The sequence below is a fragment of the Oxyura jamaicensis genome, chromosome 1 (assembly GCF_011077185.1).
Source record: "Oxyura jamaicensis isolate SHBP4307 breed ruddy duck chromosome 1, BPBGC_Ojam_1.0, whole genome shotgun sequence".
NCBI classification, from domain to species: Eukaryota; Metazoa; Chordata; class Aves; order Anseriformes; family Anatidae; genus Oxyura; species Oxyura jamaicensis.
The window spans coordinates 62,860,370-62,877,958 of record NC_048893.1 but is presented as its reverse complement, the minus strand read 5'-3'; the positions used below and the strand labels follow the sequence as shown (position 1 = coordinate 62,877,958).

Below are 17,589 nucleotides of genomic sequence, written 5' to 3'. Positions count from 1 at the left end.
GCTGTCCAGAAAAACAGAATGGTGCAGGAGCTGCAGCAGCCATTCATTGGGTGGAATTCGGCTTTGGATTTGACCCAATCTTCTAGGATAATACCATGTAGGAGGAAAGAGGTCATACTGGCATAAAAGCGTTACAATGTTATTAATGTCCTGTGGGATCTTTTCTCCTGCTGATTTTAGTATAATAATGATACCTCTCATTTCTCATTGGAAAAAGCAGTCTGGGGTGATCCAGGTACGGCCTAGCTACTTTATTTCACTTAAAGGTGCTGCGTTTCAGAAGTGAGAGAAAGAATTTTTACTTGGATGATCTGTAAAAAGTCAGCACATATAAAAAATTTAAATGCCTTTTAAAAGGCCATCAGCCACTTTATCATTTAAGCATTACAGTTACTAAAATAGGTAAAATGAGTTCTTAAATACAGGAAAAACTCAACCTACTCACATAGCTTCCAGCAGCTTCTAACACAATCAAGAAATACTTGTTTATAAATATATAAAATCAGCTCTGGAACTGTATTTAGAAACAGAAATATGTCCTCAGTAGCCCCAAATGGTAGAGGTGTAGATATCTGGGGAACGCTTAGAAATGGTTCCAGATTTCAGTGTAGCTCATTGTAGACAGTGCTTTGTATGTTGTTCGAAGTACGTACCTGGAATTTTACCAGAGATTATTCAGAGATTATTTAAATATTCTTCAGAGCACAGATTAAAAACTTTTTTTTTTTTTTTTTTTTTTAAAAAAAAGAAACAACAACCTGCTAAATAAATGCCATTCTATTCTAGCTCAGGAATCTTAGTGATTGTGGAATATGTTGGGTAGTCCGATGCAATTATTTTCCAAAGATGCTCTGCGTCTTTTTGCATATGAATTGGAAACGAGTAAGAAAGCATATTCATAGGTTATTCTGAGTTGGAAGGGACCCATAAGGATCATCGAGTCCAACTCCTGGCACCGCATAGGTCTACCCAGAATTTTAGACCATGTGACTAAGTGCGCAGTCCAAATGCTTCTTAAACTCTGACAGGCTTGGTGCAGTGACTGCTTCTCTGGGGAGCCTGTTCCAGTGTGTGACCACCCTCTCAGTGAAGAACCTCTTCCTCATGTCAAGCCTAAACCTCCCTGCCTCAGCTTGACACCATTCCTGCGGGTTCTATCACTATATAAATGTCACTTTAATAATAATACCACTTTATATTACTATAAAGATCATAATTGGAGAGTACTGAAATAAACAGGGATCTTCAGTAGAAGAAGGAGATGGCAGACTTTAGAAAAGCATTTTTTTTTTATTTTTTTAAAAGCAAAAGATGAAAGAAAATAGGGAATGACAATTCTCCTTTGTGAAAGAAGGAGTTTTATTTCCAAAAAGAAATAGGACAATTTAGTTATGAGACATTCTGTTCAAAAACAAGTGGAACGCTTCATTCTCTTTCTTCTGAAGAAAGCTATTAAATAAAATGTGGAGAAGGGCAACTGAAATACTTAGGAAAGGCTTGTAAAGATAAAAACAACAAAAACAAAAAGAATGATTCAGATTGGGAAAAGGGATAATATAAGTTAAATTTAAGGGAATCTTTCTTAGGGGGGAAAATCTTCATAAATTATCTTTTAGGATGTATTTTAACTGACAAGGGATTTGTCTAACGAGGTTACATCATGATGAGTTCTGGTAACGAAATGCAGTGCTGGAAGAAAAAAGATTTTTAAGTACTTTCTTGTCAGAGATAAATAATAAGGATATTAATATCCAAGCAAGTTTGGGAAAAACTAAAACCAATTGTGGATGGTTTTAGAGTAACAATTAATAAAGTGAAATTTCATTTTTTTAGTTTGAGAGATTTATTTGATGGCAATAATAGAGTAAAACAAAAGAACTCTGGGAGATGCTGACAAATGGGAAAAGCACACAAATATTTGAATTCTTGTTTGCAACTATTCTCATCATGTTACGTGATTTGCCCTTATACAAGAAAAGCCTTTGTATTGTGTTTTCTGTTTAGAAAGTAAAAGAAAGATATTTTCATCAAGCACCCTTCAGGAAAAAGAATTTCCATTTAATTAAGTTAATTTTGCTTTTCGTTTTATAAAAAAACTAATGCAAGAACATGAAGTTTTGTACTATTAATAGTGAAAAGATGGCAAGGAATGCAGGATATCTGCTTTTATGTATTCATGGTTTTGAATTGGGTGTTGTTATACTATTGTGAAGGATACCACAGAAAGACTCCTCATTAAGCTTTGTGAATGCTTTTGGTTTTCACAACTTACACAATCAATAGCCTTGCAGTATTTGTAAGGTTATACAGGAATCTTTTTTTTAAAAAAAACACACATATTCTAATGTATAATGTTTTGTGGTGTTTTTTTTAAAAAAGTTTTGTTTTTTTTTTTTTTTTTTTTTTTTGGCCTGAGCATAGAAAACTAATTGGATTACATCCACTCCACTTAGTTTTAGTGGAATCCAAATAAATATGGGCAGTGGTGTTGTGAAAATATTATTTAGGCAAGGCATTTTTAATCAAAGCTATAAAACTAAAAAGGATGGTTGTACATTAGTGATTTAGTAAATACAATAGTCAAATTATTTTTTGGGTGTCATTGAGAATCTTACCTTAGGTCACAGTAGCAGGAGGGAAATTTTGGAGATTATTAATAAATGTTGCTGAAATGAAGGAAAATCATACTGTGATGAGATGTCTAATGTGGGTTGATTGTCAAGTGCTGTTCATTGAGAAAATGGAGAAAATATTAACGCATTTCAAATGGGAACCATAAAGTCTCGAGGTTGTAGGCTTTTCCGTACAGCAAAAATAAGTCTGTTTCCTCATGGCTTGTTAGCCAAATATTGAAGAGTTTATGAGGAAAAATTTGCTAGTTGGCGTGCAATTTCAAGGTGGACTTAGCAAACAAACAAAAAATAATACATATATAAACTGAAAATAGTAGAGATGTTGAATTCATAAATATTCAAAATGAGAATATTAGTGATAATCACTTAGGAAATACTGAATATGCAATTCAGTGGGAACGGGGTCTCTAAATATCGATAAAATTCCCCTGGGTAATAACGACTAGGAAATGAGATTTCTTTCAGTGTGTTCTGGCAACAGAAGAAAACAACTGATTAAATGGAAATGGACCTACTTTTAACTTTGCTAGAAGTACGTTTGGATTTCTTACTTTAAACACTTTTCTGGGGAGGGCTTTTTGGTTGTTTTGACTGAAAACTGTGAATGTTTGTTTCCCCAAGGGAACTTATTTCATATGGGCCAACTCAGGTCATAATTCTGTGGAAAATAACAGATGAAGTAGCATGAGTAAGTTATGTGAAGATAAGCACTTCGGAATTTGACACCTGTCTTCTAAATTGATAGACTCGCAGAGATCTTTTAAGATCAGTTAATTTCAGGAGGAAGTTTGTGAATGGTGACAATTTAGTAGCCGTTATCAGTGTTAGAAAGGGTTTTCAACATGCAAGGCGACAAAATAAATACAACTACCAAGGTGATTGTATTGTAGATAAAACCAGAAAATTGAGGTTCTTTTCGCTGCTAGGTTAGCAGATATGATGTGGGAGAATGAGATTGATTGTTAATGGGGGACAGGAAGAAGTTTGCTTGAACCGAATGCTTCAGGAACAACAGGACTACAGGTCTGTGGAGGTGTGTCATCTAACTTAATCTTTTCATCTCTGATTTTGAGGTTGCAAAGGTACAACGAGTAGCTGTGATTTCAGTTACAGCTTGTCATCATGAGTAAACCCAGGAAACAGATTGGAACTCAGTGCCATATGTCTATTCAAGGAAGTATATAAAAGCTCTTGCTGAAACAAGATTTGTGTTCCCTTCCAAGCACTTCATGGTATCATGGCAGTTTTGGAAGATAATGCTGTGGCATTCTTAATTATTATTTTTTGTATAAATGTCAAATGTAGTTCTTTTGTTTGCTGTATAGATGACTTTCTGTGGTTAGCCTGATGCTAAGTGGGAAATTATTTGGAAAGTAGGGATAAAAATGCTCTCTAACTCCATTTGCATTCACTTGTTGGCTTCAGGAAAAGAAAATAATGTCTTTTCATGCCTTTGTTGCCTTTTGTTTGAAGAGCTGATGTTGGGTATTATGAGATTGAAAAAAAAGCAAATGACGAGAGCTGGAGAAGTATTGTTATTTTGTGCTGATGTGGTCTTATTTTTATTTTTAGGCAGAGACAGGAGAGATGAGTAGAAATACTGAACTCAAGAAGCTTCAGATCTTTGGAGCTGGACCCAAGATGATGGGACTGGCATTGGGAGCAAAGGATAAAGAGGGTAATTAAATATTGAGCTCATTGCTTTGTAAAGTAGTAAGGCTATTAAATCTTTCTGCAGGTCTCCAGAGACAATATTAAGAAGTCAGCAAATCATTGTAACTGGAAAAAAAAAGCCAAGTATTTCAGATTTTAATTCATGAGAAAGATTTATAGGGTGCTTCGTGTAACTTGGCAAAGTTTCATCTCTTTATGTACTACATAGTAACCATAACAATTAAGCAGCTGTTGCATGAACTGAGTGACTGAAAGGGAAAACAGGATTTGATGATTCTGAAACTGATCCCAGCAGCTAAGTGCACACATGATGAGTGTAATTCACTCTGTTTTGTGAGGCAATTGGGATGAACTGTGAGGCTAAGCAAAATATATGTTCCTAATCCCTGTTTATTTGGTTAGGTTACAGCAAGGCATTTTGTCTTGCTGTGGACCATCAGGTAGTTTCTGATATGAAAGGCAGGGCACCCAACTGGACACCTGTGGGGTTTTTTTGCAAGTTGTGTCGTGTGATATTAATAACCTTTCACTTTATTTTACTTAAAGATGAAGTGACACGAAGACGCAAGGGAACCAGATCAGAAGCATTTGGAATGCAGATGAGGCAACGCAAAGGAACTCTTTCTGTCAACTTTGTAAGTTTGATTCTATAACTGTGGTTTCAGATAATAAAAAATTCCACAATTTGCTGTTTTTTTTTTTGTTTGTTTGTTTGTTTTCCTGAAAATTCATCCCATATAAATAAGTGGATGGATGGATGGACACTGCCACAGATGATACTGCTAGTGTGGGAAAAATGAACAATATTTTGGAAGATAATTTATGTGTAGGTTTTAGTTTTAATCTTCCAGACAGGAAGAGTGTTACAACATGAAGGTACTTGCTGATTACAGGTTGGAGGACTTCCTTTGCTGTGCACTTCTTGCATGTCTTCAGCAGCTCGATTTCAAACAGAGCTCCCCTTCATGGAGCAATAATCCAACTTCTCTTCCATTAAACGTGTGTGATGCGCTCTAGTATTTCCGTATTTTGATAATAGCATTTTTAGCTGTTTTTGTCTTGTCTTTGCTGTTTTGAGTTTAAACTAGTCATTCTATAAGTGGGTGCAGGAGGAAATTAAGAGAAAACCCAAAGGGAAAGATGAAATGTTAAGCTCTCTGATGCTTGACCACAGAGAAGTAGTATATTGCTGTTCTTAATATTTTCAGTAGCACATTACTTTTCAATTTTAGTGTAATAATTTAGCATGCGTACACAACAGTAAATGAAGACATGCTTTTAACGTCTTAGGAAAGAGACTCATTCACTAAAAATTCAGCTGTTTTTTTTCTCAGCCTAAGAACACTTAACAAAAGTTTATTTTAAGTTAGACCATGGAAGACCAAGGCAGCCAAAAGTCTCCAGAAATCGTATTTTATGTGTGAAAATTCCTCTGGGGAAGAAGATGTGGGAGAAGTTGGACACTTAAACATATCATTGTGCCATTGTAGCTAAGTTAGAGTTTGTGACTTTAATTTTCTTTTAAATTGTGTTACTACTGAGTAGATGATATTCTTAGGCAGTGTAAGTATTGCAACCATTTTGTTAAAGTATGCTTTCATTTAAAAATATTTTGTCCGGCATCTGTTTCTGTATAGAAGACTATATTTGTATACATTCTGTTTATTCCTGTCTAAAAGAGAAAATGGAAATACTGTAGCAACAGAACTGCTATTTTGAAACTGAATTCCTCTACCTAGAGTGTTCTGAAATATTGTGACTTAGTACCATTTGGATTTGGTTCCAGGCCTTTTTTTTTTTAATGCTTTGAGAGATCTTCAAGGAAAGCAGTTTTGAAGTGCACAGGTGATACGTTAGCCATATATAAGTTGTCTGAAAAATACTGTGCTGCAGTTTTGTTTATACTTCTCCCTCACTCCCTGCACTTTTGTGAGAGGCAATGAAATAACATATACCTTTTTTCTTTTTATCCTCCCCTCCCCCCTTCTGCAATCTATAATCATATACCATTACAGTCTTACTGTGTTTTAATTACATGGCTAGGAGGCTTGTTTGTGGTTACTGTGTAACCACAGGTCTGCATTTTGTGAATATGTATTTCAAGGCAATCTTTGTGTTTGGCAAATCATCACTTGGGTTGACAAAAAATTACTTAAGTTCATATGAATTTTGAGGAAAGAAGGTATTATCAGCAACAGGTAGCTAGTGAATATCATAGAATAGCCTCCTATTATAACTGCCATTTTAATGCATTTTTAGTTTTGGGATGAGAACCTTGAAACGTTTGATAGGTTGCTAAGGTACCCTTTCTCCCTTTTATGTACCTACAAGAAAAGTAACTAGTTATTTGTTAACTCTTTAAAATAGATATGATATTCTGTATTTTAGTGGTCTTTTTTGGTCTTAAAAATGGGAAAATGCTGGGTTTCTTGATAGACCTGCATTATTTTCTAAAATTGTTTCTTAAGATAGTTATTAAGCAATCTTCCCCTAGAGAAGTTTATTATTGCATAGCTAGGAAATTGCGTACTTAACTAGGCTGGCATAACTCAGATGGGGGGTTGATTTCACGTGTTTGGCATAACTGTGAGTTTAATGAACTGAAAAGCACATGTTTTTATGACAGCCTGACCAGAAAGAAAAAACAACAAATCCCTCCTAGCCCAAACTAAACCCACCCCTTCTGGAGGATTTTTAGCCATGTGAGGAAAATATGCTCAGAACCTGAGTTGCTCAGTGCTTTGAGAGTAATAGTAGCAGAATTTGGAACAAGCGTCATTTGTAAAGTTCATATTGTTATTAAATGTTTATATGGAGGATATTTTCTTAGTTGTGGTAAACTAATACACCATTTCTGTATTTAGATTACATCACAGATCTTGGGTTTTCTATTAAATGTTTAAATTAGAAGTCCTTTGGACAGTACATGAAGTAATAGCTGAGAAAATTTGAAATCTGATGATGATGGCCCTGAGACACATCTCCCAGTCAGTGTTATTCTTGTTGAGAGGTGATCTTGGACAGACCCCTGCGATTTTTTTTTCTCTGTTGTGTTAGGTTTAACAGTTACGTCATTTGGAATTTATGTCCTCTATTTTGGGCTAAACAAGAAAGGATTTTGTATCTTTACATCAGTTTCTTCCCCTTCCCCTTGGAATTTAATTCAAATGTGTAGGTTAGTTTTTTTGTCCTCTTTTCATGTCCATTGCGATCATAATCACTGCTCTGTTGCAATTGATGGCATGTATGTTTCTGAAGTAGCATGTGACTGAAGAATATCTCCAAAAACTACCTGTAGTGATTTCACTTTGAATTGTTTTCAGTGTTTGAAGCTCAGAGAGGGGGAGCATGAGGTTTTAAAAACGGTAACCTACTGTTTTGCCTTGGAATAGCAAATGAGAAGCTACTCTGAGTTATCTAGAAAACAATTACCCAACTGAACTGAATAGTTATTTCCAGCAGTTATTTCCAGTTATTCCCCTCCACCCTCACTGAAGCACAGTCTATCATTACCGGTGCTTCTCAACAACTAGAGAAGGTGGCGTTGATGTTTATATTGAATTTCAGGATTGCATCTTTCCTTTGTTAGGAAAAGGAAGGCAGGTTCTGGGTGAAGAAACTTATATAACAACTTTTTTTTTTTTTTTTTCTCTATGCAGGTTGACTTGTATGTTTGCTTGTTCTGTGGCAGAGGAAATAATGAAGACAAACTGCTACTATGCGATGGATGTGATGACAGCTATCACACTTTTTGCTTGATTCCTCCTTTACCCGATGTACCTAAAGGTGATTGGAGGTGTCCAAAGTGTGTTGCAGAGGTATGGTTGAAGAACTACTTGAGCTTTTTATGTATGGTTGTGATCCAGAAAAGATTAGAAGAACTGCAGTTCAGCTCTCATTGTTGTTCCATCTGAGTAGGAGCTGTAGTTTTGTTTGGAACTTTGTCAAGATGTAAATCTCCAGCTGTTCTTGGCTGATGAGCTTTAAGGAGAGAAATATTCCTTCCAGAGCCTGGGTATAACTTTTGTTTATGACACTGCCATGTGAAAGCTAAAACTCTAGCCTTTATATTTTAAGAGTTGAAACTCAATTTGATGAGCTGGTAGCGGGGAATTAAGTGAGAATTAGGGTTGTGATAGGTGTTTAAGCACAGTGATGAGAGGTTTTCTAAGCAACAAAGTAATCAAAGCATGTGATTTGGGCATAGCAGGGAGCTTTGATTATTGAGAAGTCATTATGACGTTCAGAATAGCTTGTTGCAGAAAGTGAAAGAACTAATTTAAAAACTAGCTATTTTAGATTTGGTTTAGACTCTGATGAGAAAGCAACTGTTAAGGCTCCAAAAGTGGAAGCTAGTTTGAATTTCATTGCTCAAAAGATACCACGTTCAAAGTGATGACCGATTAGCTTGATATTTGCTTTCAGAAAACAACTTTTGCAAGCTCAGGAGATAGGTAGATGTAGAATTCAGATGAAAAAGGCTTGCTATTTCTAAAGCTGTAATTTTGTGACTGGATTTAACTTTTTAAGAAAGACCATATTTTTTCCAGAAAGGGGCACTAACACGTGCACTTAAATTTATATACCCATTTCCCCAAAGAAAAAGAAACTACTGGTCTTGAATTCCTCTTCAGTCTGGTTTCATTATGACTAAACACTGACTATTAAGTCACTAAGTTTTGTGTCATGTTTGTGCTCAAATATATCTTGTATATATAAACATTGTGTGAAAAATACATTGTAGAAATGGATGGGAACAGTAGCAGAAACGTAAGTTGGTCTTTTTGGACTCTTGGCATGATTATAGGACAGTGGAAGATTTGAAGATTTTGTCAGACGGACTTTGTGTTATTAGATGTTACTAGTCAGCTGCTTTGGTACGTGTTGTATTGTTTTGATCTTATTCTTCCTCCTTTTTACTTCCATTGTGCTAAATCAGTTGATGTTACGCTAGGTTAAGACTAAAGCACTGGCAGGATGACTTCCTGTGCAGTTATTCTGCAGGTACTTGAATCCAGTGTGTCTAAGAAATGCCTTTAACGCTAAATTCTTCTTGTGCACTGTCACGCTCTGCTGCTAGCAGAACAGATGATGACACTTAGCTTGTACAGGCAAGCAGAAGTGTATAGTATTGGGGTTTACCATGTTACATTAGCTTCCATGCAATTAATTCTGCTCCATTTCCATTAAGGTAGCACTTTCTCAGCTAAAAAAAGCACTCAAAACTGATAGCTTATTGTGTTTGGTAAAGACTCAGATGGACATTAGTGTGTTTTAGAGAAAAACAAGAAGTGTGACGGTGTACCATAATCTGCAGGGAACAATATTTTCATGTTCTATCTCTTAGGAATGCAACAAACCCCGTGAGGCCTTTGGATTTGAACAAGCTGTCAGGGAATATACTCTCCAGAGCTTTGGTGAAATGGCTGATAACTTCAAGTCTGATTATTTCAACATGCCGGTCCATGTGAGTTTCAACTTTTGTTGTCATTCCTTGTAGGGGAAAAAGAAAAGATGTTTCAGCTGATCCTGAATTTCTGCTGAGGCATCTTAGGTTTGTATAAAAAGGCACAATATGCTTCAAACATGTAAACAAATGATTTAGCTTTCTGGCATCTGGTCTTGCTTCAACTGCATTTCACCCTTTTCCTGTGATGGATAGCTTCATTTCTTGTAGGGCTATACTCCATTTAATTTTTTTCCTTTTTGATTATTTAAACCAAGTATAGGACTGTTCTAGTTTGTCATAGGGGTCTTTCTTCCACCCTTTCTATGGCTTTTGTCTTGGTTTGGTTTATTCAGAGGATTGTTTTTCTCCCTGTTACAGTCTTTTCTTGCAAACAAATGAGTAAATAGACTGAGTCTGTCAATCTTTTGTGGGTTATGGTTTGTGTGTTCTGCACCTCAGCAGCATTTCCAAAACTGGCACATCTGTTTTGGCACACCTTCGTTATCCCACTGTCATACATACTGCATGAAACACCTAGCTACTTCTTCTTGGCATTCTTCGGTAATTTGTGGGCAGTGTTGTCAAAGCTTCCAGCTTTTAAGGCCTTTGATTTATTGTATGGCTTTGGGACACTAAAATAAGCTTTGTTCCTTATTTTGTTCTAACAAGCTTCATAACTAAATGCTTGTAAGTAGGGGTTGTAATGAGATATATGAAGACTACACTCTTGAACACATTTATCTGAATTTTCTTGCTGTTATTCAGAGGTTTTGGTTGTTATACTCTGAAAGAGTTTGGAATATGCACGCTATTTATTCTGTTTGCTGCTTAGCTTCTGCTTGTTGTCTCCTCCCTTTTTGTCTGTCAAGAATTAACCTTTTTGTTAGCTGCACTTCTGGTAACCTCATCTTTTTTGTTCATTCCATCCCTCATGATGTGGCATTCTCTTTCTATTACATTGCAGATACTACTAAGGAATACAGACCAAACTGTATGACAATGAAGAGATGGAGGGGTGAGGGGGAATGGCCTTGGTATTTGGAGATAAGTGGGGGATTCATAACAGCGTATTGTTTAAATTATAGCTTTTAGGTGAGATCTTGTCTGCACATACCCTAACTTTTTTTTTTTTTTTTTTTTTTTTACTTTTTACTTTCAGATGGTTCCCACTGAGCTTGTGGAAAAGGAATTCTGGAGATTGGTGAGCAGCATAGAAGAAGATGTCATTGTAGAATATGGAGCTGATATATCATCCAAGGACTTTGGAAGTGGCTTTCCAGTGAAGGATGGCCGACGAAAGTTGATGCCAGAGGAGGAGGTGAGAAACAGGAGATGCAGACCGACCCCATTCTTTGCCCTTCATAAGATTTCACAATGAGAATACAAGTCTGGAATCAATGTGGTTTTTATCATGAAATAAATAAGCTCTTGCTTACGCTTAACATTCTTTTTGAGCAGAGCATTAATCTGACAGTTTAGGTTCTTCTCCAGATCAGGTTGCTGATAGCTAGGCTGTTTGTCGTGATTGAAGTCACACCTGTTTTATATCATTTAACAACTTGCATATCTTTGCCTGTATTATGGTATATCCAAGTGTAAGGAAACTGATAAGATTTTCCTTTCTTGTTCTGAAGAGTTATCTACCGAAACATAATTCTAACCTCCTTAGGAGGTTCATAATAAATAAAACAGGCTAATCAGATTTAGCTTGTTTTTCTGGCTGTGCATACTGTAAGAATGAAAAAAAATGCAGTTGTAGCATCCTATTATGGAAAATAAGATAACATCTGGTAAGTATATTACCTAGTTTTCCCGAGACCTTACTGTAGCGTATCAATTTTATGGCTGCTTATATGTTTGAATTCTTACAAAATTAGATTAAGGGTGTGTTTTCATGATTACACAACACCCAAATCAATTCATTCCAATCCCTGGAAAAGGTAATCCTGCTCACTGTTGTTTTCCACCCATGTCTACACCTTCCTACCTGCACCTTTGGCGGTGTAGTGATTTTGTAATTGCTTGGTGAGTCAGAAATGCTCGATGATCTATTTGTATGAAAGTATTAATTAAAAAAAAATGCTTTCTAGCCAGATCATTGGACTCACTGCTTTATCTTTAGTGTCAGTGCGAAGGAAAGAACAGTAACATGTGGCTGAGGTGAGGGTGGGACCATTCCTTTCAGCAACTATAGGATATGCCTAAACTGACTGAATGTGTGCTAACAGCTTTCATTAAGGTTGAAAGTAGAATGGTAGTGGCAGTCTGAATTTTCATTTTTTTTTGTACAGACTTGAGCACATTTTGAAGTAAAGGTGGAATTGCTTAACTGGTGGTGCTGATTTCTGTGAAATAAGTGTGGGAATTTCTTCTCTTGAGAACTTGCTGAAATAATTTATGAAGATGAAGATAAACTGCAGTGTAGTAAAGCAGGTCTCTCAAAAGCTGAAATAATACCACGAGTTTCATTGTACCATTATAAGTATCCCATTGTACCATTATAAGTTATCCCATTTTATTGAAGACTTCTATCTTTGGCTTTTCTGTGTTGTTGGTAATTTTTTTCCTTCAGAAAAGCATGAAACTTGGTGGGGGGTGGTGGTGATGGTGGTCAAAGTTTAAGTAGATGAGCATTGATCCAAAGAACAAGGCCAGTCCTAGTATTTCAACATGCATAGCCCATAGTGTGATGAAGTGCTGACTAAAGAGTTTAAGGAAGTATTTCCTAGTTCAGGTGCCTCATTGCTGGGGAATACTGTGCAGTATCTGCTATAGAAATGGATAAGCTGATCTTTCTTAGTACTTTTCTTTTCTAGAGTTGATGTCCTTATGGTCATCTGATTTGTTGAGAATTTTCTCCTTTTCTTTCTTGCAGGATTATGCACTTTCTGGTTGGAACTTGAATAACATGCCAATTCTGGAACAATCAGTCCTTGCTCATATCAATGCCGACATCTCTGGCATGAAGGTACCTTGGCTGTATGTTGGGATGTGCTTCTCCTCATTTTGCTGGCATATTGAAGACCACTGGAGCTATTCTATCAACTACCTGCATTGGTATGGGCCCTCCTTTGCACATCTATCTTACACTACTTTGTTTGCTTTTAGTGCATTTGGTTTGTTAGTTTAAAATACCTATGCTTCCTGATGACTTTTAAACCAAGCGCTATACACAAGGAGTAGTCCATATGAAAAGGGAAAGGAGAGCACATGAAAAGGAGAGCAAATGAAAAGGAGAACAGAAATAGTATTTTAAGCACTTTGATATTTTTCATGATCTGATTAAATTCTCTTGCATTGCCAACAATCTAGTATTACTGCAAAATCATTGTATAGAGGCTTACATCTTTTCTAAGAAAGTTTTTGGTTTTGAACTGACTTGGAGTTCACTGGTGTGAAATATGCTTTATTTTTAAAATTTATATTTTAAGTTTTGGTATGTCCCTTTGCCGGAAATTAGGGCTGCTGCCTAGTCATGTATAGAGGTGTCGGAACTGGAAGTTCAGCAGCAGATCTACGTATCCATAGAAATATTCTTATTCAAGAGAAGATAAATTGAAAAGTAATTCTGACTTTCAGAACATTCCTAAAAGAGTTTTAGTGTTCAGTTTTTATTTGAAAATAAAAATGTCGACAGATTAACTCATTGCAGTCTTCCCAGTTCTGCATTGCAGTCTTCCCATTCACCAGGGGAGTAGGACAAGGGGAGGCTGTAGGAAGCACCCCTTCAGAAAGGAAAGTTTGTCGTACATCTGGTAAGGATAAGTTGATAGCCTTTAGACTGTGATTGCATGTTTCTGGAGAACTGTTTGCTAGTAAGATCTGATCTTACTAGCTCAGGAGGAGGATTCAGTTTGTTTAGAGTTCAGTTATTGTCCTCAGCATGCTATTAACTGGATCAGTATGGAGGAGTTTGTGTCAGCTGGTGAATTCCAGCCACCCAGCCAGATAAAGAGCAGTACATACTTACGGGGGCTTAGTAGCCATGTTCGACCAGCAGATGTCACTGAAGCCTGTAAAAACCAAAGAAAATGCTATACCATTCCTTGTCTAACTTTGGGGATGGTTGGTGATAATAAGGTTATTAATATAGTTAGATAGCAAGTGCTATGTAAATTGATTCAGATATTTCAGCAGATATTACTTGTACTTCTTAATCAAACAAAATTAATAAAACCCCAAAACTTTGATACTGTAGATTCTAGATCATTAGAGCTTATTTTCGTTAAGACGGGACTGGAAAGACTAGAATAATGTGTTCTCAAGGAATTCTGTTTGGTTTTGGCCCTGTGTGTCCTTTCTTCCCTCATACTTAACTAACATGTTATTATGTATCTTCTGTCTTAAGGGTCCAGTGAACCATTGGTTTTTAATAAGTGGTTATGTATTTTAGAGGGATTGATTATACGTCATCACACTGATATTTTATTCATTCTACTTTCTTTATGGGGTATACTTTGCCATTGGTTTCAGACAAAAGACTTCTTCAAAACTAATTGAGAGAATGGAGGAATACCATGATGATTTTTTTTTTTCTTTTAAACAGTGGCTGTAATGGCCAAGGTCTTGTTTGATGAATTGTCTTTCTGCTTCCTAAAGGAGAAGGATTGCCCATTTTATCCCTTTAGAGCATGATAAATGACACTATCTTCCATCTTAGGTTTGTCATGGCAAATCTGCTGTCAGGTGTGTTGAGAATTGTGTTGCAGAGCGATCGTTTTTTTCAGATGAAAATGATACACGATGATAAATGACACAGGTCGTTTTTGATTAAAGATGATTTTGTGCCTACATGTAAAATATTTGGTTTGTGTACACAGTGGTGTTAGAAGTACACTTTGCAGTTGGTTGGCATCCCTGCTCTTCTTTAAGTAACACGTTGATTATTGTGGTTATTTTATTAGGGGAGAGCCAAAGACGTGGTATGGTGTGCCCTCTCATGCAGCAGAGCAACTGGAGGATGTGATGAAGGAGTTAGCTCCTGAGCTATTTGAATCCCAGCCTGATCTCCTGCATCAGCTGGTCACTATCATGAACCCCAACGTACTGATGGAACATGGTGTACCAGTGAGTAGAACACGAGCATTTTACCCACTCACTTTGTCATTCTGTGCCAAATTTTTGTAACAATTGTTTGATATAGCTCTGAAGAATTTTTGTAGTGGACGTTTACATCTTCAACTCATTAGTTACGGAGTGGTTTTAAAATACATTTTCTAGAATCCTTCTCTATCATCACCATGAAATTTTAATCATCTCATATCAGAAGAATGTGCCAAACTTCTTACATAAAATATCTCACAGAACAAGAGTACATTGTGTTACATTTCATTTTTATTGAAAATAATTCCTGCTATAGCAGCACATTTGTCTGTGAATTGGTTTTAATACTTTTTGACAGTGAAATATTTATGTTTTATAGAAATCTCAGCTTTACAAACTGTTTTGACCAAACATTATTGACAGCAGACCTTTAAGCAGCAGTCGCTATCATTTGCTTTTGTGTTAAGATAAATTTATTCCCTGGCAAATACTGTAGAAAAGCAAACCATAAACTGTTTCCAGAAGCTTTTGCACTTTGTGGTCTGATGGATTAATTAATGATAGAGAAACATCCCTTTTGGGATTCATAGAGTTTTAAACTGTTGACTTAGATATCTAGCTTTTTATGAGTATGCCCATGAACTGAGGATTCACTTTAAGAAGATGGAACCAATCCTTAACTCTTCTGAGGTAGCTATGTTGCCTGTGGTGGTCCATAGATAAAGAAAGTGCTGTTCAAACACCTCATAATCATATCTCAACCTCTGTTGCAACTTTCTTTTTATTTTTTCCCTTTTACTCTCACTTGTATTAGGTATACAGGACCAATCAGTGTGCTGGCGAGTTTGTTGTGACCTTTCCTCGTGCCTATCACTCTGGGTTTAACCAGGGATACAACTTTGCTGAAGCTGTGAACTTCTGCACTGCTGACTGGGTCTGTTCTTTTGTATATGTTTCATATGACTCTGCTAGGTGACCTTTTGCAACGAGAGTGTTAGTAGCTTTTATGCTACACAGTATGTTTCATGTTTATAGTTCCTGGTACAACAGTGAGACTGATGTTAATTTACATTACAGAAAATGATTTTGAGCACATAACTTTAGACAGCTTCAAACAGAAACTTCTGGATTTGTTCTTCCTTTTCAACCACTGATTTCACAGTACCTTTAGTTAGTATTTCTGTAGTGCATCTTTCTGGATTTCATATAGATTAATGTACTGTATTGAATATCTATTGCCGCTTGCATGTTGGAGGTAGCTATGTAACTGTCTTTTGTTGTCCTTTTGAGCCAGCTCATTGTATCTTTTAATTAAATTAGCCCATGTTCTGATAGCCATGGCACAGCAGAGCATAGCTTATGTAGATTCTTTTTCAATAAGATGTCAATAGTGTGTCCTATCACTATCCAGGATTTACAGTTGGAAGATAAGATCACATCTGTAGTTTACTTATGTCCAACTTCTGTTGCAATAAATTTAAATAGGATTCCTAGTCATTAACCAGAGACGTTTATTCATTCATCAGAGCAATTGTCTGCAGGATTGTCAGTGGTCCCTTTTTCTGTGCTCATGATGTGGTCTGTGTAGAGCCCTTGGGAAAACTTCTAAACTGACACGAGGCATGCGAAATTTCTTTTCTTTATGCAAAATGTAACCCAGAAATCTGTAGCAAATTCATCTAGCATTTCTATTTTTTTCGCTTTAAAGGCCACAAGATGAGTGATACCAGCTTTGGTTAACTTTTAGTCCAAGCATAGTAATTTCCAAAGGGCAGTGTATTTCACCTTAGCAGAGACTGGATGACTGCTTCATGGTTCCAGTTTCTGTCCACTGAAATTAAAAGAGTTTAGGACTGCTCTTAAATGTGTGTCTCTAAGTTAGGTTATGGCAGATGCCTGCCTGCCCCCTAACATGCCAATGGATATCTTCTTTATCCTCATCTGTGATAGGATTTAATGCTTTTGTAGTTGTCTCTGTCACGAAAGGTACAATGGTATTTCTGAGTGTCAGTCTTTCCCAGGTTTTGTGAAAGGAAGGAAAGTGGGAGGTAAGAGATCATCTTGAAATGTCTTTTCCCAAAATGACAGACGTGTTTTTTGTTTTTGTTTTTTGTAGCTTCCAATTGGACGTCAGTGTGTGAGTCATTACCGAAGGCTAGGACGTCATTGTGTTTTCTCCCATGAAGAGCTGATCTTCAAGATGGCTGCAGATCCAGAGTGCTTGGATGTTGGGCTGGCTGCCATGGTCTGCAAGGAGATGACATTAATGATAGAGGAAGAAACACGCTTAAGGGAATCTGTTGTACAGATGGTGAGTAATAAAAGGCAACTCTTCTACTTCGCTTGCAAAAGGAATTTTGCTCCCCCTTGCCCTTCCTGCCTTGCCTGGATTAGAGTTTGTAGCAAGTGTCTTACTTTTTTTTGTTAGGGAGTGTTGATGTCTGAAGAAGAGGTGTTTGAACTTGTTCCAGATGATGAGCGTCAGTGCACAGCTTGCAGAACCACGTGCTTCTTGTCAGCTCTTACGTGTTCTTGTAATCCTGAGCGTCTGGTGTGCCTATACCATCCATCTGATTTATGCCCGTGTCCCATGCAGAAGAAGTGTTTAAGGTACACAACCATGTTTTTTTTTTTTAACTTTTCTTCCAGATCCAGTAGTATACTGGAATCCAGTGGCCAAATAATAACATTTGGCAATGCTTTTCTTCCTTTAACTGAAGAGTTTTTTATCTCTTTGCTTGATTCTTGCATTCAAGGCAGAGGGTATTTTATGTTTGTTTTTCTGGCCTT

At 36.6% G+C, this 17,589-nt stretch overlaps 1 protein-coding gene across 3 annotated transcripts in view; it reads left to right on the top strand.

The window, feature by feature from the left end:
• Positions 1-17,589, top strand: part of KDM5A (lysine demethylase 5A) — a 51,790-nt gene that overhangs the window by 6,426 nt on the left and 27,775 nt on the right. For all 3 annotated transcript variants that reach the window (XM_035345367.1, XM_035345358.1, XM_035345372.1), the window contains 10 exons: positions 4,206-4,311; positions 4,854-4,942; positions 7,967-8,125; positions 9,655-9,774; positions 10,916-11,074; positions 12,632-12,813; positions 14,661-14,823; positions 15,614-15,733; positions 16,916-17,110; positions 17,228-17,409. In XM_035345367.1, the coding sequence (XP_035201258.1) occupies positions 4,206-4,311; positions 4,854-4,942; positions 7,967-8,125; positions 9,655-9,774; positions 10,916-11,074; positions 12,632-12,813; positions 14,661-14,823; positions 15,614-15,733; positions 16,916-17,110; positions 17,228-17,409 (1,475 nt within the window). The remainder of the gene's footprint in view (positions 1-4,205; positions 4,312-4,853; positions 4,943-7,966; positions 8,126-9,654; positions 9,775-10,915; positions 11,075-12,631; positions 12,814-14,660; positions 14,824-15,613; positions 15,734-16,915; positions 17,111-17,227; positions 17,410-17,589) is intronic.